Source organism: Streptopelia decaocto (assembly GCF_964273445.1).
Source record: "Streptopelia decaocto genome assembly, chromosome: 9".
Classification (NCBI taxonomy): Eukaryota; Metazoa; Chordata; class Aves; order Columbiformes; family Columbidae; genus Streptopelia; species Streptopelia decaocto.
In genome coordinates, this window is record NC_138664.1 from 20,908,496 (window position 1) to 20,930,689 (window position 22,194).

At 53.2% G+C, this 22,194-nt stretch overlaps 1 protein-coding gene across 1 annotated transcript in view; it reads left to right on the forward strand.

The window, feature by feature from the left end:
- TRIP4 (thyroid hormone receptor interactor 4) overlaps positions 1–22,194 on the forward strand; it is a 29,199-nt gene that overhangs the window by 4,153 nt on the left and 2,852 nt on the right. Inside the window, exons 4-12 of the mRNA XM_082061084.1 lie at positions 448–675; positions 1,151–1,229; positions 3,236–3,365; positions 3,445–3,660; positions 4,824–4,950; positions 5,662–5,849; positions 6,845–6,969; positions 7,713–7,804; positions 21,784–21,886. Coding sequence (XP_081917210.1) covers positions 448–675; positions 1,151–1,229; positions 3,236–3,365; positions 3,445–3,660; positions 4,824–4,950; positions 5,662–5,849; positions 6,845–6,969; positions 7,713–7,804; positions 21,784–21,886 — 1,288 coding nt within the window. The remainder of the gene's footprint in view (positions 1–447; positions 676–1,150; positions 1,230–3,235; positions 3,366–3,444; positions 3,661–4,823; positions 4,951–5,661; positions 5,850–6,844; positions 6,970–7,712; positions 7,805–21,783; positions 21,887–22,194) is intronic.

Below are 22,194 nucleotides of genomic sequence, written 5' to 3' on the forward strand. Positions count from 1 at the left end.
AGGTCCTGCTGCCACCAGCTGTTTGTGGGGACAGGCACACAGGGCTTCAGAGTTACAAACAGGGGGTTGCTCAAACCTCAGCGGCCCTTGAAAATCGATCGGGGCGTCGCTGAGCTGCTGTTGGAAGCTGTTAAATACACGTGGGTTGAGAACTGGGTCTGGAGGACGGGCAGCGCGCCTGCCAAGCGGTTTTAGCTTTCAGAGTCGGCACACATCAAGTGGATCAGCAACATCCTGATGTTCTTGCTTTGTTTAGATTCCTCGGAGGTTTTCTGGCAGGCCTAAGCTTGTCTTTCCGTTTAATCAGGGTTCTGGGCCAAGTCTCGCTCCAGCTAGGCGGAATAACGCTGGTCTGAGTCTCCCAGCCTGCTCAACGGTCGGTGTTTCCCTTTGCTGCTGGGATTGCAGCATGACTACAGTTTGTTTGTTGAATTTGTTGCTTCTCAGGCCCAGGAGAGCAGCAGCGTGGGCAGCAGCAATTCCTCCAAGAAGAAGCCCAAATTTGTCAGCCTGTACACCAAGGAGGGGCAGGACAAGCTGGCCGTGCTGATCCCCGGGCGTCACGCCTGCGAGTGCCTGGGCCAGAAGCACAAGCTGGTCAACAACTGCCTGGTTTGCGGGCGCATCGTGTGCGAGCAGGAAGGCTCTGGGCCCTGCTTGTTCTGTGGTTCTCTGGTGAGTAACGCGGCGGTTTTGATTTGCCACGCTAGAGCGTGACGTGGCTCGCTTCGTGCTTTGGGGCTGAATTAGCCTCTCGAGATCAAGATTCCTCTAGCAGAGATAGAGGAAAAGATTGGTTGGGTGAAGAAAATGTTTAAAATCAGATCCGTTGCTATTTGTAAAGATTTGTTTAACTCGAAGCGGCCAACTGAGAGAGGATCTCTGCGCTAAGCGTTGTTCAGCTGCTTGGGGAGGTTCTGAGTGCAGTTTGAGGTCATGTAGCAACGTGCTCACCCACAGCACCAAGAAACATCAAACTGTACAGTTCTCATGAATAAAGAACGGGCTTTCAAGATTCTCCCTGCATAAATAACACCAAAGGAAAGAAGGTGTGGACTGTCCTGGCCTTTTTAAACAGTTCACCTTGAGCTGTTGTCTGAGGCTCTGAAGCTGCTCAAGATCCTTCCTAAGTCCTCATTTTCTTCCTTAGGTGTGCACTAAAGAAGAGCAAGACATTCTCCAACGGGACTCGAACAAGAGCCAGAAGTTGCTGAAGAAGCTCATGGCGGGTCAGTAGCAATTATGTACCTGTAATAGAATGAATCCAATCAGTAGCGCAACAGCAGGAGCCCTGTGCTATGCTCGCCTTGAAACCGTGTAGGGGTGAGATTGTGCGTGTCCAGAATGTCCAGATCCATTCAGAGAAAAGCAACGAAGCTGGTAAAGGATGTTGTAGCGTGTTGTAGCGTGGAGGGGGTTGGGCTCTGCTCCCCAGGAACAAGCGCCAGGACCACAGGAAACGGCCTCAAGTTGCACCAGGGGAGGTTGAGGTTGGATCTGGGGAATAACTTCTTCCCCAAAGGGCTGTGGGGCATTGGAACAGGCTGCCCAGGGCAGTGCTGGAGTCACCAGCCCTGGAGGGGTTTAAAAGGCATTTAGACAAGGTTCTCAGGGACATGGGGCAGTGCCAGGGGTGGGTAGTGGTTGGACTCGGTCTTAAAGGTCTTTTCCAACCAAAACGCTTCTGTGATTCACCCAAATTCTAAAGAGCTGCTGGCAAAGCCTAATGGTAATTCCCTCTTGGGAGCGGACACCTGGATGTTTCTCTGGGCTGTAAACTGCCAGGACAGTTTGTGAAGTTTATTTACTTCAGGCTTTCGCGCCCCGGTTGCTGCACGCTGGCCGTGGTGGGCGATCAAAGGACGTTGTGTCCCCTCTGCGCATGCTCGCCAGCGTTTCTGGGCTTCCACAGAGGTGACAACTCTGCGCGTCAAACGGCAACGGGTATTGTCCTTACCCGGAGGCCTCAGGGCTGCTTGTTAGGCATTTCTCAATCAATGACAGGAACTGGATCGCCGTAGCAGTCTTTGAAAATGAGGACAAGGCTCCTGTGGAATGATGATGTGTTGCCGGCTGATTCGCTGGGTCTGGAGAGGTGCTGGGGAATATTTTCTAATGGCTCTTCTTGTCTAACACTTATCTCGGGAGCTAAAAATAGGAGCAGAGCCAAGGAAAGCAAGAGGAAATAATACCCAGTCTCCCAGCAAGGACCTGTTTGTCTGAGTGTAGCTGAAACACAGCCAAGGTCACAGTGTTCTTGGTTGAAAAACACACTTTGCTGAAGAACTGGGAAAATATTTACTCTGGGTCTCGATGTCAACTTCTCTTTAGAGCTGCTGAGATGGCGGGAGGTCCTGTAAGTCCTTGAGAGCAACAGATCATGGAGTTGGTCTGGTTATAATCTTCCCTTATAGATCCCGCTATACTTCAGAATCCCCTTTTCTTCCCCGTTTTATCAGCCTTATCCATGCAGGAAAAAGCTGAAATGCGGGTAATTATTTGTCTTGGGAGTGAAAAACTGGATCAGCAATGACAGGGAAATACAGGCTTTGTGTTTCCTCAAAATAAAAGCATTAGCCTGTGTGATGTCTGCTGTGAAATTCATCGGTTTGTTCCATTGTGGCTTTGATGCGAACACGCTTGGTTTTTGTTCCCCCCCTCCCTTTGTTTGGTTGGGTTTTGGCTCCTGGCCAGAAATGGTGATGAAGAAGAGATGGTTGCTGGGAATCGATTTCTCCGTCTCTAACAAATGGTTTGCAAAACCCGCTGAGGTGTGGGGGGGAGGATTTTGCTTGCGAGAGGCTCCGGTGGCAGCTGCACGGTTTGCTCTGGAACTGGCACCTGTGGGTCATTTAGTGTGACCAAGAGTCTCCTTGTGGAGGTGACAACACTCGGGAGAGAATTTGGCTTTCAGGAGGGGGCGCGGGGCCTGCGGCTGGTGATGGGCAGAATTTAAACAGCCCAAATTGTCGGGAGGGGTGGAGAACTGAAGAGCAAGACCTTCTCTCTCAACGCATTGTCACTGTAGTATTTAAATGCTTCCTTCTCCTTGGAGGAAGGAGTTTGTCAAAGGGACTAGAGGCAAAATCAGGGCTAAACCTGGTTTGGAAAGGTGCTGAACTGGTGCAAGGTTCCATGGATGGTGTTTGTTTTAGGAGGGATTTCTGCAGCCGGGCCCACCAAGGCTGGGCTTGAAACGACTGCCTGTTGAGCTGTGATTGGTTTTCTCTCTCAGGCGCTGAGAGTTCGGGGAATTTGGACGCCGTAAGCAAAGACTTGCTGCCTCGCCAAGAAGCGCGGCTTAAAGCGGGCCTGGAGATGGCCGTGAAACACAAAGACAAGTTGTTGGAATTTGACAGGACGAGGTAAGACACGACCTGGGAGACGCTCCTGAAACAGCATCGATGACCTGGTGGGATAAGTCACCTTTGTTGTATCTCGCAGTGTGCGTCGAACCCAGGTCATTGATGATGAATCTGATTACTTTGCCACGGACTCCAACCAGTGGCTGTCGAAGCAGGAGCGGGAGGCTCTGCAGAGGAGGGAGCGGGAGCTGCGGGAGCTGCGGCACGCCTCCCGCCTCGCCAGGAAAATCACCATCGACTTCGCCGGCCGGCAGGTCCTGGAGGAGGACACCAGCATGGCCGAGTACCACAGCAAGTGAGTGAGAACCGCAGCGCCGAGGCACGCGCCGGGAAATCCGCACGGGCTGAATGGGGAGGAGCATGTGTAAGAGAGCAAGCGGATCCTTTGAAGCGCGCCTCTGATGTTAGGGTGCAGTTCTATGTCATTATTTTCCTTGAGGGTCCTGGGGACAGCAGGGTGAGCATGAGCCAGCACTGGGCCCTTGTGGCCAGGAAGCCAATGGTACCTGGGGTGGGTTAGAAGGGGGTGGTCAGTAGGTCAGAGAGGTTCTCCTGCCCCTCTGCTCTGCCCTGGGGAGACCACACCTGGAATCTTGTGTCCAGTTGTGGCCCCTCAGTTCCAGCAGGACAGGGAACTGCTGGAGAGAGTCCAGCGCAGCCACCAAGATGCTGCAGGGAGTGGAGCATCTCCCGTGTGAGGAAAGGCTGAGGGAGCTGGGGCTCTGGAGCTGGACAAGAGGACACTGAGGGGGGACTCATTCCTGGGGATCAAGATGGAAAGGGGGAGTGTCAGGAGGATGGAGCCAGGCTCTTCTGGGTGACAACCAGTGACAGGACAAGGGGCAATGGGTGCAAACTGGAACACAGGAGGTTCCACTGAAATCTGAGAAGCAACTTGTTTGGGTGAGGGTGGCAGAGCCTGGCCCAGGCTGCCCAGGGAGGTTGTGGAGTCTCCTTCTGTGCAGACATTGCAACCCGCCTGGACACCTTCCTGTGTAACCTCATCTGGGTGTTCCTGCTCCATGGGGGGATTGCACTGGATGAGCTTTCCAGGGCCCTTCCAACCCCTCACATTCTGTGACTCTGTGAGCGTTTTTTTTGGCTTGCAGCACATCATTTCTTCCAGCACAACTCTGCTGAGACCCCCTCCGAAGCCCAGCTGAGCGAGGTTTGCGTGGGTTTTCGATAGCTGGCATGTCTGTTAAAGATAAAGCCACCCTGAAAAGAGATGCTGTGGAATGCTGATCTCAACAGAACGCATTTGTCTCAAATTCAAAGCAGGCTGAGTTTCTGTGGAAGATTTAGCTGTTCCAATTAGAAATCGGAGCGAGTGAGGAAATCGTTTGGCCAGGAGAGGTGGTGATAAGACGCCTTGGCTCAGAAATGTGCGTGTGGGGAGCAGGGAGACGTTGCCGGGGGGAGCAGGGGATTTTCACGCCTCTCGTTTGTGCTTTGCAGGCTGGATGAAACCATCGAAGCCATTAACTGTGGCACGCTGAGCAAGGCAGCGGGGAGCCCAGAAGCAACGACGACACTGAATTCTGGTGTTTTGGTGAATCCCCGTCTTCTTCAGCCTGCTCCTTTGGTCAGTACGGGTTGAATGGTTTATACCAGAGTAAGGACTAATGTTGAAGAGCTGAGCTTAAGCACTGTGTATCTAGTATGTTTGTAGTGCCTCTTTCCTCCCCCATGTCTGGGAGATCGTCGTTAACCATCTGAGCCAGGGCCAGAAGCTTTACCAATGCCCTGCTCTGTTCCCTGCTCTTGGGAGCTGATTTATCTGGTTTTTAGTCTCCTGCCTCTCATCTTCAGGAACTCACAAGAATTTCTGTGAATCAGCCTAAGGCTGTGTCACTTTTTCAGCTCTTTATGAAGCCTTTGCTGCCAGGTTTTCAATTTGCAAAGGGCATCATCTCTACCCTCCAATTCCCCTTCAGTTGTGGGTTGCTTGGTGCCTATTAAGCATTTGGGGGTTGGATGTTTCCCTGTTTTGAGTGTTGATCGTTGTAAATATGTTTTGAAAACTGTGTCTTCCTGTGAATGCTCTGAAACGCCAGCAGGTAGATTTATTTTTTAAATCCGTGGTTTAGCTGTGATGCACAGAAAGGAAACGCCGCGCAGGGCAGAACGCCACCTTGTTTTTCCTCCTGCCCGAGCACGGCACGTGAGGCTGGTCCCCAAATAGCAACACCCCTGGCCTTGAATGAAGTAAAACTTCAAATAGGACCTGCACTCGATTTATGTCGTTCCTACAGAGGTGCTAACGCTTTTCTCTTTTCTTTTGGACACGCTGAAGTGGGTGGACCAAACGGGTGTGCTGCCACCCAGGAAAAGCCTCCCGTCGCTGGACGGTGGGGACCAGCCCGGCGCGGAGCGGAGCAGGTTGCGGATCCAGGACCGAGAGCTGCAGGAGATCTCTGACGACGGCTGGTGCCTCAGCCTGCACCAGCCTTGGGCGTCCTTGCTCGTCAGGGGAATCAAAAGGTAAAGGGCTGGTCTGAACCCTCAGGTATCCCGCTCAGCTCTTGCTTTGTAGGTGAGGTGGAAAGTTTTGTGTTGCTGAGGGGACCTTTGTGCTTTGGACAAGCTGCTGGTAGCTCCAGGTTTGGCAGCCGTGCTTCCTCATCCGGCGGACTGATGGGTTGAGAAGCCAGGGAATCAGTTATTTTGGGGTTTGGAAGGTGCAAGTTTCTTCACATTGGTTAAATGGAGCGAGAGGCCGAGATTTCTGCGGCACAGTCACGGCGTGGCTTTCTAGAATTGGAAAGGCAAATAAGCGGAAAATGTGAAATATGTGCTTTTTGTCTGTCAAAAAGAAGCCAACGGTGGCTTTGTTTAAAGAAGCAACCCCATGCACACACCCTGTGCCGCTACCTTCCCTCTCTGGGCTTGAAATCAGGTTACAAAGAGAAGCTCCTTCTGCCCAGCATCCCAGGCACGTTAATTCGCCTCTTTAACGCAGAACAAAGAATCTCCTTTAGCCTTTTTTTCCCTCTTCCCTTCACAGAATTTTTCATTTAAGAGAGCAAAGCTTTTGCACTTCCCAAGCTAAAGATGCTAGAAACATTAACGTGTCCGGATTCTGCATCCAGGTGCTCCGGGATCCCCAGGAGCCGCAACTACCGACCACCCTGTGCACATGTGTGGTCCGTGATGACTCCCTCGATGACACACTTATTGTGTGTGACTTTTTGAGCTTGTGAGGGAATGGTGTGAGCAGATTGTCCTCCACACGTGTCCAGGTCCTGCTGTCCTGGCCGGGGATTGATGTCTTTTTTGCGGTGAGGCCACGCTCTGCTTGTGGCGTTATTCTCGCCCGTCTCAGCTTTTCTCCATAGCGCTGACACGTTGCTCGAGTTTCAATAGTCAGGGCAAAGCTCAGCAGCAGGGATTGCGGAGGGAAACGTTCCGTTGTAAAATCTGTCCGTGTGGGTGATTTCTGCTGAAATTTAAGGTCTAAATTCTCCTTTGTTCTCCAGGGTGGAGGGCAGGACCTGGTACACGTCTCACAGAGGGCGGTTATGGATCGCAGCCACCGCTAAAAGACCTTCCCCTCAGGACATCTCTGAACTGCAGGCCACCTACCGAATGCTGCTCCGCAAAGGTGAGCTCCTCTCCTTGCATCTTGGTGTTATTTGGTACACTGAGCCCTGTAATGAGCAGTGGCAGGAAGCCCTCTCTGCTGAGCGGTTATTACTGCTTCGCTTTTCAACCTTCTGCTCTTGAAATCCTCTTCATCCTCACTGCGTTTCGCCAGCCGGTGGCAGATTTGAACTCCGTCCTTTAGGTGGTCACGTACTCTGAGCACAAACACCTGATTTCTGCGATAGCTTTTGACAGTGAAGGACTTGGTTTTATCCTCGGCTCGAGCAACAAGCTGTCGAGCGTGTAAAGCAGCTTGTGCTTCAGCCTGTTTGCGGTGGTGTCAAAGGATTTTCATACATTCCGACCTTGCAGAAATCAGAATGGAAAAGCTGGAGGTTCTCAGGAAGGTGTTTATTTTCTCCTGTGGGTGGGAGGACGCTGGTGGCTGCACTGCCTGCCTATTTGTGCCCTGTCACCCGGCTTAAATGTCACCCAGCAGGACTGTCAGCTCCCTCGGCAGGGCAAGGGGCTTTTCCTGTGCTATGGGTTCCTCTGTGGATATGGAATTAAATCTCCCAACCTTACTCCTGTCACGGCCAATATCCTGTGCTGAAAAAAACGACAGGGTGTTAAAGTCACTGTGCGTTTTCTTGTGCCTCAAGAATTAGAAGTGTGTAGAGCAGAGGGGAGGGCACGGGGGTCAGAAGCCCCAGCTGTGCATGGGGACGTGCGCCGCCTTCAGAGAGATCTCTTTTCGTGCAGATGTGGAATTCCCAAGCGATTATCCCTCAGGATGCCTCCTGGGCTGCGTGGACGTGACCGACTGTCTATCGCAAGAGCAGTTTAACGAGCAGGTGAGTACAGCAAATAAACCTGCAGGAGCTTTGCGTTAGCTTTTTGAGCTTTAAAGTTGCGTAATTCGCCTCTGTGAGATGCTCTGGAGCGGATGCTGAACAGAGATTTGCGGCTGTGATGGGAGAAGTTGTGACTTGTACATCTAGAAAGCAAATATATCGAGAAAACGCATCTGGGCAGCGGTGGAAGGGAGCGGTGGGCTAATCCAGCCTGAATCCATCCCCAGCCTCTCCCACAGCGAGGGGGTTTGGTTGGAGCTGGTTTCTCATGTACACTGAAACTCTTTTCAGGGAGGACTCACACCTGCTTCATTAAACCGACGCAGATGGACGTGTGCCAGGACGCTGCAGCCGCGCTGGGCGGCGCAAAACAGCAACTTTAACGTTGGATTTTTGGTTTTCATCATCGTTTGGCAAAATTGGGAGCGTACATCTTCCCTCGGGGTGACTTCCGAAGCGCTGATTTCTCTTGAAACTTCCTGGAGTGCCGATAGAAAGGATTGCTCTGAGTTTTGCCCGGGCAGGCAGCAATATTTTGCTACCGCTGGGTATAACTGATCTTCCTGTTGCATGGAGGCTCTGGATTAGGAGGGATCATGTACCCGTTTGGCCGCTTTTGGAGAGCAGCTGGAGATTACAGTGGATTAAGACTCCCAAAGGACGTTTAATAGGCCTTTTTGTGAATGTGGCAGGTGAGCTGGAGGCCAGGGACACAGATCAGGTTGAGCTACTGAGATTTTCTTTGCCTGAGGCTTCGCTGGCAAGATCTCGTGGTTCGAGAAGGAGGGAGACTTGCAGGGAATGGGGGTCGACGCAGGAATCTCCTGTGAAATCTCAACCCCTACGAGTCCGTGGGTGCTGATGTGCACCCGATGTGCTGAGAGCTGCCAGATGTCTCTGTGAGCCGCCCTTGCCGTGGGGAGGCGCTGGAGATGAGGAGAGGATGCTGATCATTAGAGAAAGGTGAATATTGCGTATTACAGAGAGATAGAACCAGACTCTTTGGTGTCATACGTAGCAGGAAGGCCATAAATTGAAAGGGAAGGTTTCAGTGTGACTTAAGGAAAATATTCCCTGGGAGGATGGTTGTGATCAAGACAAAGCCATGAGCAACCTCAGCTGAACCGTGTCCAACTCGCTCTGCTGGAGACCTCCTGAGGTCTGAGTGCTGATGCTGCACCCAAAAATCCAGAGCGGTGGGTTTTGTTAATAATATTAACTCATGGAGCCTGTGAGATGTTTTACTAGAGGGAAATGCCTGGAAACTAGAGGTGAAGAGAATATTTCTGATGAGATTGTGTCTCAGTCGCGGGCGGAAGGGGGAGAGGTTGGAAGTACGAGCAGCAGAGGGAGCTTTGGGACTGGAACACGCAGAAATCTGCAGGAGCGTTTGGCTTTGTAGGGGAACGAGCCTTGGGAGGCCAAAGAGGAAAGTACACTGGGGCCAGCAGTGAGTTTTTCTTCTGTAGCATCTGCTGCTTTGCAGCTTGGTCTTGAACGGAGGTTCTCATCCTTCTGTCTATAACGTGGGAAACACATCGTGGTCTCTCGCGAGTACTTTTCTCTCTCCAACAATTCCTCCTCGTCCTTGTGTTCTTCAGGCTTTGGTAAAATGGCTGCGACAGCTCCTTACGATCAGGAAGTTGAGCTGTAGATAACAAGCTTTTAATCTTGCCGTGGAGGAGCCCCCCAGTGAGTGATGCTGTCTGTAAATTCCTCCCGCTTTGCTCGGCCGCAGAGGCGCTGGGGGAAGAGCAGAATATTCCAGGAGCGCCGTGACCAGACGTGCCGGCGAGAGATGTTCCTCTCTTCTCAACACCGCGATGCCACGGCACTTCATATTTCGCTGCCCTTTTGCTGCTCCCATATTGCAAACTCTTTAGAATTCCTAATATGTTGCCTTTTTACAATGGTTTTGTCCATTTATTCCCCAGGACTGCTTTACGTAGTGTTCATTTCCCTAGCTGCTAAGATTGAATTCAGAGGTCTGAGCATCCTTCTGAAGCTGCTTTATGAGGAAACGTGTGTTTTTGCGGATTGTGATGAGCAGTGAGCGCGTCTGAAGGAAGCTGAGCTTAATTTAATTGTGAGTGCTCGCAAGGTGAGGAAAACGTGCAGCGCCAGCGCAGAAACTCGGGTTGGATGTGGCTGGGAGTAGGAAATCCCTGTTGCTCAGGCTGGTGATTCAGCCCAGGTTCATCAGCAGTGTAATCCGCTCGTTTCTTGCTGTAGGAAGATTCCCCCTCGCTTCGGGGGGACAGGGAAAGGAAGATGAGTTTTCACCACTTACGGCGTGCAAAGAACGTGGTATATTTTGAAATATCCGCAGGATATTAGCGGGTAATTAATGAGATGCAGCAGGAGAGGCTCTCGGAGGTGAAGCCACCGCCGAGGTCTCTTTGGGCGCTGCGCTTTGTCTCACACCTTCCTCCTCTCAGCTCCCACTTGAAGCGTCTGCGTTTTCTGGAATAAGTCATTTCACAAGCCCCGTTTGCGGGTTATACCCACCGCCCCAAGGTGGAATAGTTCCCTGACGTGCTCTTTGGCTTTTGATGGTGGTTCTGCCGTTTCCAGCAGCCGCAAAGTTTGTGTTGACTCTTGTGACCGAGGGAGATTCTACCTGGTCTGTCCCTCCTGTGGCTTTTCTATTATTTCGCGGTCCTTTTGATGCTGTCACCCTCTCCCTGTTTAGTACCGTCTGCAGATTTAATTTCCTTGCTGGTCGCATCCTCTCTCAGGTTGCTAATGAAGATGTTAGTGGCACCCTGCCACTATTTTTCTATCGTTATCCTCATTTAATATATATATATATTTTAAACTTGTGCTCAAAAAACCCCAATCAGGCAGCGATGCCCCATTTCACTGCACCAGCAGACTCAGACCCTGCCCCACGAGCTTCTCTTATTATCAGGGACCGGTTATTTAGCTGCATTATTGGTAAGTCTGGCCCATTGTGGTCCCTTTGGAGGGGTCAGTCTCGCAGCTCTGCCCCATGTAGAGCATTCAAAGACCGATGTATGTGTTTGAAGTGGTTTGTGATCGTCAGGAGAAGCGATGACAACAGGACCTGTGGTCGCGGAGGAGAAGCCGAGAAGGGACATCCTTGCGATTAGAATCAGCGGCACGTCAGATGACATCGCCCTAATCTCGGCTGTGCCACTAATTGCGTGAATGGCTTTAATCCGTTCCCCTGGGTCTCTTTCCCACGTGGAAAATAAAGCAGCGCTTCCCCGGCAGAGCTTCTTTGCGCCTCGTTGTACCGCTCCGAGCTGCGAGCTTTGGATCGAAGCCGCTCTGGGAGCAGGAGTTACTATCAGGTAGGAAAGTCCAGCCCGGGTATCGAGTGTCACCTGGTTTGATCGCAGCAAAAGCTGTTTCCGAATTCAGCGTGTGGTTACGGTACCCGGAGCTCCCTCCGCGTCGCTCTCCATCTCAATATTTCCAGCAGAGCTTTGCACATCTCGCACCTCGTTCTGGGCTCATTTCCTTCTCTCCGTGGCAGCCACCCAAAAAACCCCGCTCACGCCACAACGATCCCTTTGTTACCGCGCTAAAGGTGACCTGCAAATTGGTGGGGTTTGATTTTTCTGCCCTCCCCGTTGAGATGTGAGCGTTGACGGCGGCTTTTCCTCGCCCCGGGCTGACGTCACCGGCGCCTCGAGCAGAACGCGGAGCCGCTTTTACTTCTCGTTCCCTGCGCGAGGTGTCGGTGACTTCAGCCGCGCTCGCTGGGGCTGGCGCGGGGCTCAAGCAAATGGGAACTGTTCCCATTTACGCCGCTTTAACGTGCTCCGAATCCCGCGTTCGTTTTGCTAACGACTTTGATCCGAGAGACTATTGCTTCACCTGGAAAAAAGGAACATTTCCGCCGCCGCTATTTTAGTCGTTGATAGGTGTGTTTGGACTTATTTTGAATGCAAGCGTGCACACACGCCGGTATCGAGATGGAGCTATTATCTCGGCTTGAAATATTGGGTAATTATGTTTGACGGGAGTAAAGTGTTTATTTTTCATTTCTAGGCGATCACTTAGTGTCCTAAATCTGCACAAGGGAACACGTCTAAGCTATTTTTGTGCCACGAGACTGCGACTATCAATTCAATAGGCTCCATCTTTCCCTCTCAGAAAATTTGCATTTAATCTCTTGCCCACCCCGGTGAAAATAACAGCAAGAAAAAATGAAGCTTGGGCACCAAGCATCCAGAACTTGCTTTAAATTCTCAAACAGGAGCGCAGGAGAAGGGTAGAAATTGTCTATATTTAGACTGCAGAAGGTGCCTGTTGAGATTATCTCCAAATAAAGGAACAATAGCCCACTGGTCATGTTTTCCTAAGAGAGAAGTTAATGAGAGGGAGGAACACAAACATGTGCATTGACATGCGCTTCAAAGAACATGTTAATACATCGAGACTTTTTACGAGGACCGTGTCCCCAAAGGAGAGGTTTCCTGGCTGGTTCGTGCGGCGCTGGGGCTGCCCTGGTGCCTCTGCTCGCTCCCCACATGCCAGATTTACCTCCTCAATCCCGAGGTTTTGTTCCTGCCCCTCTTTCCTGCAGGATTTTGAGGGCTAAATCAGCTCAACCTCCTCCCGCAGCCATCTGGGGGGCTGCTCATGATTGCCAGCCAGTGCAAGGCCTTTGAACTTGGCAGGTCCCCGAGTTCCCTGAAGCCAAATTTATCTCCCGAGCGGTACCAGGTGTGGTTTGCGGGGACCCGGGGCTGCCGCGTCTCTTTTTTCGGTTCCTCGCCGCACCGATCCCCCCCGGTTGGTGGTTTTGGGAGCGGCGCGGAGCAGCTGGTTCGGATTAGAGCCGATAAAACACGGGGGAGTTTTTGCCGACGCGAAGCGCTTTGGTTTCCAGCGGAGACCCCGCGGAGGCTCCAGCTGCCTCGCCTGAGCCAGCAGGTTTTCCGAGGCCACCGCTCGGGCTGTTAAGATGAAGGAGAGATTGTCACTTGATGATGATTAATTTAGGAATGCATTAACATGCCAAAGGAATCGAATGATAGAGGCGAGCTTGCCCTCTCCTCTGCTTTCCCAGACCCAGGGGAAAAAACGAAGCCAAGGCTGAAGCATATGACTTAATTAATGATGACTGTGGACTTAGCCTCTGCTACCATCTCCACGCTGATCTGTGAGGTGGATTTTTCTCCTTTCAAATGTGGTCACTTACGATACTTGCTGCCTTCTTGGTGTTGTTTTTTATTAATCCTGAAACCGAGCATTAGATCGAATTGACCTGGAGCTTGGCTGCTGCTCAGGTTGAGCTGTGACCACCCTTTGGTTGATGTCCCCAAACGCCGGGGGACCTGCCGGCCGCGGAATAAAACCACAGCAGAATAAAAGCACCGCAGCAAACGTAGGAGCGCCCAAGGACTCCGCTTGCTTCCGCTTTCCGCGCGCGTCACCTGTTTCGTCACCCCTATCAGACCGGTTGCTCGGGCGCGTATCCTGGCCCTGCCCCGAGAAATCCCATCAGGTCGCTGGGATCGAACTTCAGGGAGACCCGGGCAGGGACATGTTCACCAGAATGGGGTTTTCCCCAAAGTTCTGCTGATCTCCGTCGTGTGCTGCGCCGTTTTTACCCCTTTGCTTTGCCGCTCTGATGGATGAAGGGACTTGCCGGAGCTGTTGGACGTGTCTGGCTGTATCTAGCAGGGCGCTGACGTTCTGGGCAGGAGCAGGTGCCTGGCTTTCCTCTCATCTTCTCCTCCCCGCTGTCTCTTTCCTCCTCGCTCGTTTCCATCCCTCGGCAAGGGAGGCTGAAAACGGCTCTTTTGGCAGCACCTTGTACACCACCCAGTATTTTTCCAGGTCCACCCGGTTTCCTCAGGCTCTCTGTAAACCTCTCAAGCCCTTCTTGTCAGGTTTGCCACCGTCAGGGGTTTCTTGGGTGGGATTTGAGCCACGGGAGGGTGTTGGTGGCCGCAGGTTCGGGGCCAGTGGGGTGGGTGCGTTTGCCGGCACCGCCGAATTCCCCAGGTCCCAACACAGACCGCTCAGCCTTTTACAAATCAGCGCACAAGCTGGGATATTAAATCTGCATTTCAAAGTGCTGTTATTACTCTTTAATTGCTTCCCCTGCCCTTTGGATCCAAGCACAGAGCCAGCGAGGTGAAGAACACCCAGCGGATGGGCCGGACCGGCGGGCGCACGGGATCCCTCCCTGGATCCGCTTTGTGCCGGTGATGGGGAGGCAGGGGAAGCACGGCAGGATCACCACAGGATCCCCAGATCCCTCGTGCATCCTCGTGAAGGAGCCCGTGCCAGCCAGGCCGTGCCAGCGGCAGCTGCGAGCGCTCAGAGCAGCGGGGAGGATGTTTGACTGCAACAATGCATCAAGGCTGCGGTTTGTAACCTCAATAGCAAGGCAGTTAACTTATTTTTTTCTTTCTTTTTCTTTTTTTTTTTTAACAAAAGACATTTTGATTGCCAAATCCATAACCATTAGCAGCTGTGGTTTCGAGCTGTTCCTTCCTCACACGTTGCAGTCTAGACCTGACAGGCTTTCAAACAAAAGTTTGGCTGCCGCCTTTTGTTTGTGTTTCTTTGCGATCCCGCTTTTTTTTGTTAATTCTCTTTTCGCTCGTTCTGTTGATTTGGCCCGAACGTCAGTGCGTATCCTTTTTCTAACCCATGCTCTGCATCCACGGGCTCTTCCGTGGCCAAAAGCAGTGCGGAGAGCTTCTCGAGTGCCTGGATATTTCTGCCTCAGGCTAGAAAAATCAGTGCTTCTAGAAAATTGGATCTGCTTTGGGGTCTCTTTAGGAAAATTTGATGTTTTTTGGCTGGCCTGTGCAAAGGCAGAGGGAGCAGGTCCTTCAAAGATGATGCCGGAAAACGTGCTTAGAGTTGAAAGTGAGATGCGATGGAACCTCACAGCGAAGCGCTCGGTGCTCCGCAAGCCCTTCCCAAAGGTCTGATTGAGAAGGTGATGCAGAGCGGGAACAAACCCGGATCTCCTGGCTCATGTCGCCAGTCGGGTGGCACCTTTGGGCAAACGGCAGCGCTTTGGATCAAGGCTGGGTTGGGAAGATTGGCTAGAGAACCCCCAACATGAACATACTTCAAAGAGGCGGTGGAGATTCCTGCTGTCAGACAGCAAAATGATGCTTTGACCCGTGGAGAAGCGGCCGGGACGGGCACCACGTGGGCACAGCGCCTCTCCAGGGCTGGTTCTGCACCCTGCGAGCTTGCGGTTCCTTCAGTTTCCCCTCTGGATGTTAAATATTTAAAGCCCGCCTGCAGACAGACTGTGATAACGGAGCCGCGAGTGCTGGATCAGCCAAAGGTCCGCGGGGTGTCTGAGGGTTGTTGCTGGTGGTACCAACAGCAGCACCAACAACCTGACCAGCATCACCTCTGGTGCTTTCCGATGGCTCCGTTTCTCCTGCGTCCCCATGTCCGTGTCGCTGGCATTGCTGCTGATGCCTCTCAGGCTGCGGCACGAACTCCCCATTTTCTTTTCCTCTTCGCAAACCGCTAAAGAAACATTTTCTAGCTGGATGGCGAACAATTTCCCTCCGGAGAGGAGGAGAAAATGGCTGTTTAGTAGTTAATTACCTGTTACGTTAGTCTGACGGCTATGAAGCTTATGAGGCGTGAAAGAAGAGCGGATCCGCCTTTCCCACAAATCACCCAGAAAAGGGGGTGATGGTGTTTGTCCCCAGCTCCCGGGGGTGTCCCGCGTCCCCTCGCACATGGCCGAGGGGCTTCTGGTCCCAGGGAAGAGCCCGGCGCATGTTTTTGCCTGCTGGGGAGTGCTGATTTATGGCCGCCGGGTGCAGCAGCCCTGCTCTTTCGGAGGGGCCGCCGTCTCCGCCAAGATGACTATGTTTTTTTTCCCTTTGAAGGCTTTTTTACGGTGAGCTCTCTTGCCAACACATGGGCTCCGCTTGCCTTTATTCTTTCCAGACAGCGCCGCTTTCCAGCGCTGCCTCTCTGACTGCAGAGCTCTCGGGGAGCAGCGGGGAAGCGCTGGAGCTGGTGTCCTGGCAGAGCGAGCTGTGCTCCCCCGCGCCAGGAAAATGATTCAACCCTTTCCATTATTAACCTCGCAGAACGTCCCCACCGCCTCCTCGCTGCCCCACGGCCACGGTGTGATGGAGAGGACGGCAGGGACACGATGAAGGACGGTGGTTTCCGGTGGGCTGCGTTCCGGCCGAGCTGTCGCGCTGTTGATGGGCATGAAGAGCTCTGGCTTCATTGCTGTTCCCACCCTGGGTCTCCTCCTCCTCCTCTTTTTGTGTCTGGAGACCTGTAACGAGAGCGCAGGATGCTCTGGAAAGGTGGCTAATGAGGCTGCCGGGAGCGTTGTGGTGTTGTGTTGCACGCGGTGCCTTTGTCCTTCGGGTGCACCGAGCGATGGTTCGACTCCCCTTTTTCCTTTGCTCTCTCGATTCCCCTGCCTTGGATTCCTGGCACCCCAAGCGCGGCTTATCGGGAAGGGTGGAGAAATCAAGGGGCTCAGCACAACCCTTCTCCCTGCTCTTGGTTTCTTTTCTCAGTGCCGAGATGGAATCGGGGCGAGCTGAGGGTCCCCACGTTGTCACCACACAGCCCCCGCCACAGCCTTCACCCAAGGCAGCGAAAAAAATATTGACTTCAACAGATTGTTAGGGGGGGAAAAATGAGCAGGAGTTTTGTTGTTGATGTTCTCGACTGTCAGAGAAGGCGGATTCGTGTTTGGTCGTGGCTCGTCCCCTCCTTTGCTCTTGCAGCGTGGGGCGGCCGGGCAGCCCTGCTGCTATTCCTGGTGGTGGCGGGAGCCGAGGGACGGTGAAAACAAAGCGTAGGGAACATTCATTAGCAATTAGCCCTGCTCACAGCTTGATTGGGGTGGCTGCTGCGGCCATCTGACAGTCACTTCGTGTGTGTTCAAAGTGCCGGCTCCAGCGCGAGGGCAAATCTGTGGCCGTTTTTGCTCCGCTCCCTTTTCCAGCTCGGACTCAGCCGCTGCGTTTAACCTCAGCCTCTCTGAGCCTCTTAAGCTGCCTTGAGATCTGCTATTTTTTCTTCTCTTTATTTTTTTCTCCTGCTAATCCCTTCGCGGCCGGATCTCGCCAACCTGTTAGCAGCAAATTGCAACCGTGGGGATGGGATGAGCGAGGAGGGCGGTGGGGATGCATGCAGAGGTACGTGGGGTTTTCGCCTACAAACAGTGGGCTGGAGCAGCAGTTGGTGAGCTGTGCCTCATCGCCAACCCGCTCCGAGGTGGCAGAAGGCCTGAGAAGAGGCTGAATCATCTATTATTTGTTCTTTCTACGCCATCGTTACATTGCATAACCCCTCTCTTTCCAGCTTCCCTGCGCATCTTCAGAATTGGAGGAGTGTGGGTTTTCTCCTTGAGGGTCTGGACTTTGTTGCAGAGGGACTTTGTAGCCACCTTCTCCTGAATGCTGAGTTGGTTCCTGGTACAGACAATGTCAAAGCCTGGAGTACGGGCACCTGCTTTATTGGCATCCTCAGGATTATAATGATGGGATCCGTTGAAATTAGGAAGGAACATCCCCCATCAGACTCCTGGCTGGGTTGGATTCTTGCTCTCTTGCGGAGAGGGAATGTGGTTTCCCTCTAAATTGACCTTTTATTTAAAAAATTGCTGCTGCAGGTGCTGTTTCCTGGGGACGGGCTCTGTATTCTCTCTCAGGCAGACTGGATACGGCTTTTGGGCTCTTACTACAAGTCCCAGGTTTGCTGAAGCACTTACGGGCAGTGTGGCCTGGAGTAGCTGGGATTAAATTTGCTCCCCGTCTCCTAAACTTACTGTGTTGCAGGTTGTAGAGCATCTTGAGTGACCTCTTCCAGCAGAAACAGTGAGAAATGAGTATTTTACCCCTTAGATACTCAGGCAGCTTTGGAAATGTAACAGAGATGAATGTGTTTGGTGTCCTGGTGGCAGCGTCTCTGCTGAGAGCGTCAGTCAGCTGAGGAGCTGCCAACACGAGAAGCGTCTTTGCCATGGGGCAGGTGGGTACGGGTGTGCGCGCGGAGCCGCAGAGCGAGCCGTGGAGACGCAGGAGTCCTGTCGTTCGGCCACGCAGCCCATCTTGGTCTGGATGATGAGACAAGACAGCGCAGATGCAGTCCAGAGGTGTCTACAGATGACGTTGCTTGTGGTGATCATACAGGACGTTGAGTTTAGGGGACTCAGGGAGAGATTCTTGGGTAGGAAATAGTAACAACTCGAGTGACTTCTCAGAACGAGAGGTCCATGGAGGTGGTTTCTGGAGCACAAGTGTGATGGGAGCGGCTGAGGGACCTGGGGAATTCAGCTGGAGAACAGGAGCTGAGGGGAGACCTTCTGATCTCTGAACTGCCTGAAAGGAGCTTGGAGCCAGGGGGGTCGGGCTCTGCTCCCCAGGAACAAGCGCCAGGAGCAGAGGAAACGGCCTCAAGTTGCGCCAGGGGAGGTTGAGGTTGGATCTGGGAACAATTTCTTCCCCAAAGGGCTGTGGGGCATTGGAACAGGCTGCCCAGGGCAGGGCTGGAGTCACCATCCCTGGAGGGTTGGACAGACAGACATGAGGTTCTCAGGACATGGGGCAGTGCTGGGGTGGGTTATGGTTGGACTCCGTGATCCTGATGGTCTCTTCCAGTAAAATGATTCTGTGGTGAACAGGTTGAACAGTGGCAGCTTCTTACACGTGCTCTCGGTCCTGGTGACGCGTCGTGCAGCAGCAGAACATCTCCCTGTGTCTCTGTCCGGTTTGTGGCGGCGGTTTCAGGAGCTGCAGCGAGCACATCCCACCTCTCGCTGCTCTCGAAGAGGAATCTTGGTTCCTACCAGGCCCCGGACACCTGCTTCACCAGCCCCTTCTTTGAGCAGTTCAGCCCATTAACCTGGCAGAAAATGGGCTTTACCCAAAACCTCCCTAAATTCCTGCAGGGGGAACGAGTGGAGTTGACTGGTGGAAGAGGAGCCTGGCCATTAAGTTGGCTCAGCCCCAGCTTCTCCATCTGGGAGCATCTTTTCTCCAGGCGGAGGGAAGGGTTACGGCTTTTCCTCAGCTCCAGCAGGAATATTCTGCTCTTATTGTTCACCGGGACGGGATCAGAGCTTTCCAGGGTGGGTGCAATAGGAAGCATTAAAAGTACAACTCAACAAGGGGCTCCTTCCCTGCCTCCTGGGAGCGAGATGCCAGAGGAAAGACGGAGGTTTTTAAGATGCAGGACACGGAGGGGTTTGGCACAGGAACGTACCCTGGGAGCGGAGATGAAAGCTGCGGTGTGGAAGCGTCGGCCCGAGTTGCAGCTGTGGCGTCCGCCTTGGCCTCGGGATCGCGTCGAGCTGGGAGGTTTTGGAGCTGGAAGGTTTTGGAGCTGAAGGTTTGGACCTGGTTTCAGGTGAAAGCTCTCAGTGGAGAAACCACCCTGGCTGGTGTTTTTGAGGGCCGGTAAGGGGGACATGGGGACACAGTGATGTCCAGTTCCACCTGGGAGAAGGTTGCTGAGGAGCTTTGAGGAGCAGCAGAACCCCCGGACACAAAACCTGCCTGAAGAAGCCACTGCCTGAACCATGTAGCAGAGAGGGAATTGGTCACCTCTCCCACCAGGTCTGGGTGGTGGCTTTGTCCCACAGCTTTACGGTGGGACGTCCCGAGGCCGTGCTGGTGTGGGAGCTGCTGGGCGAGTCCTCGGCTGCCACCGGTCACCTGCGTCACGCCGGGAGCAATAACGCGGCGCCGGCGTTCCGCGCTCGGCAGGCGCTGGCTGGGGATATTCGCTTTGGCTCTTTCTCACCTTCCAAGCTCCTTCCCCGCAGATGCGAGATGAAAATCCTTGGCATCGGTGTGGAGCGGTGGAAACGAGTCAAGTAACGTGGCTCAGCCAAAAAATAACAAGAGGGAGAAGCGCGTCCAGCCCCAGATGGGTACAGCAGGTCAGCTGCGTGTGGTGTGGATCTCTCTGCTTTACAGAGCAGCTCAGGGCACGTCTATCTCCCTCTCACTCAGCACACGGCTCTTTCATGCTGTTGTAAAACGAGAGGGGCTGGAAACGCTTTGGCTGGTTGTTCCAATCCATGTCAGGCTTCTGTAAATCTGGCCTAACCGCTGGCCCGGCTGCCAAGCGCCGCTGCAGCGCCGCGCTCCCGCTCCCCTCGCCGGGCCCAGCTGTTCGGGGGCAAATCCCAACTCCTCTTGGCAGGTCGGTGAGAGCTTTGCAAACACACAGCCCAGGAGTCATTTGTTAGGAACAAATGGGGGATTTGCCAGGACACGCTGCTCCATCTGCTCTGGCATCCTGTCCCCTCCGGCAGCCGGGATGGATCTGCTCGAGGGAGGCAGCGCCGCGCAAGAAAATAAAAAGCAAGCGGTTTTCCCATGAAAGGAAAAACCGCTTCCGCAGTCGGTTTGAAGAGGGTTTCCCGGGCTGGAGCGCTGCAACCAACGGGGAATCTGAAGCCATGGGTGGGATATATGGGGTTTTTTTTAATTACTGTTTTGCATTTTGCTTCTGAACAAACCGGTGAGGCTGAGCTGCGTTCAGACGGGACTTCAGTGCGCTTCCCTCGCTGAGTACGTTTGTTTGTTGCTCTTTTTCCCCGTTTATACCCTTCCGATAAAATTCCCCCACGTCTTCATTGCAGCAAATTCTCTCCATATTCTCCACATACGGAGCCAGCCCTGTGTGGGGACAGCTGGTGTCTTGGAGCCATCGACCTGGCACATTGCAAGCGGTTTTTGTGCCGCTTACCCTTTAGATGCAGCCAAATCATCTCAAAGTGTCAGGGTTGAGCTTTGTGGGGATGGAGCCAGAGCTGGGACAGCGGCTTCAGTGCCCACATCCCCAGTCAGGTGAATTTGGGAAAGCGTTGGGCTGTAAAAACCCGTCCTCTTCTTGTCTCAGCGATGAGCAGACACGTTTAGGAGGGCAGGGCCCCCGACCACTGCCTTGTGGACACCCCACGCTTTAGATCAGCTTAAGGCAAGGGTGAAACCACAACTTTTATGCAGCAAAACACAGATCGATGCTAAAGGGGGCTGAAAAGACATGGACATCAACGACATGGACAGTGGGATCGAGTGCACCCTCAGCAGGTTTGTGGGTGACACCAAGCTGAGTGGGGCAGGTGACACACCTGAGGGACGGGATCCATCCAGAGGGACATGGACAAGCTCCAGAAGTGCGTGCATGAGAACCTCCTGAGGTTCAACAGGGCCAAGTGCAAGGTCCTGCAGCTGGTCGGGGCAGCCCCGGTGTCAATCCAGGCTGGGATACAGGGATGGAGAGCAGCCCCAGGAGAAGGACTTGGGGTGCTGGGGTGAGAGATTGGACAGGACACACATGGACCTGCTGGAGAGGGGCCAGAGGAGCCACAGGAATGATGCGAGGCTGGAACAGCTCTGCTGGGGACAGGCTGAGAGAGCTGGGGTGCTCAGCTGGAGAAGAGAAGCTCTGGGAGACCTTAATGCGGCCTTTCCGGACTTAAAAGCGGCCGATAAGAAAGATGGGGACAGACTTTTGAGCAGGGCCTGTTGTGATAGGACAAGGGGTGATGGTTTTAAACTAAAGGAGGGAGATTCAGGCTGGACATGAGGAAGGAATTGTTGGCCCTGAGGGTGGTGAGAGCCTGGCCCAGGTTGGCCAGAGAGGTGGTGGATGAACCATCCCTGGAGACATCCCAGGCCAGGCTGGACGGGGCTCTGAGCACCCTGAGCTGGTGAAGATGTCCCTGTCATGGCAGGGGGGGCACTGGGGGAGCTGGGAAGGTCCTTCAACCCAAACCCTTCTGTGATTCTAAAAGAGTGAGAGCACTCAGTGGGCAGATCTGAAAAGGGAGCAAGTCCTGGCCGTGGCTCAATGAGAAGAGGCTTAGCGAGGGGCTCGCTCTAAGACCCAAATCTGCAATTGTTTGTTGTTGTTGTTGTTGTTTAGTCCGAGCTGCCACAGCCTAGATACAACCTGTCTCACCAATAACGATTTGCCCGTGACTGCGGAGCGGCTCTGACCCTGTTGTGTGTGTCTGTTCGCAGTACCCCGAGCTCAGCCAGGAGTCCGACTCCCCGTTTGTCTTTATCTGCACGAATCCCCAGGAGATGGTTGTGAAGTTCCCCATCAAAGGAAAACACAAAATCTGTAAGTAGTAAAGTTTCCCCAGATGCCCCCTCGGCCTTCCGTGCCTGCTGTCATCACCACCTCCGCTCGCCACTGCCATATGAGTTCGCAACCTTTGCCCTGTCCTCTTTGATCTGTAGATGTTTGTTTAATGACTCGAATACGTCTGTCATTTTTTTATTTTTTGTCTTCAGTTCCCCTTTCCCCAGATGTTCCTTCCTTGCAAACAAACGCCTCTTCCTGCCTCCGCAAACGCTCGGCAAAGAGCTGGTGTCTGCAGCTGATCCGCGTCTGGCACCAGCCACACGATATTGGGGCAGATCTACTCT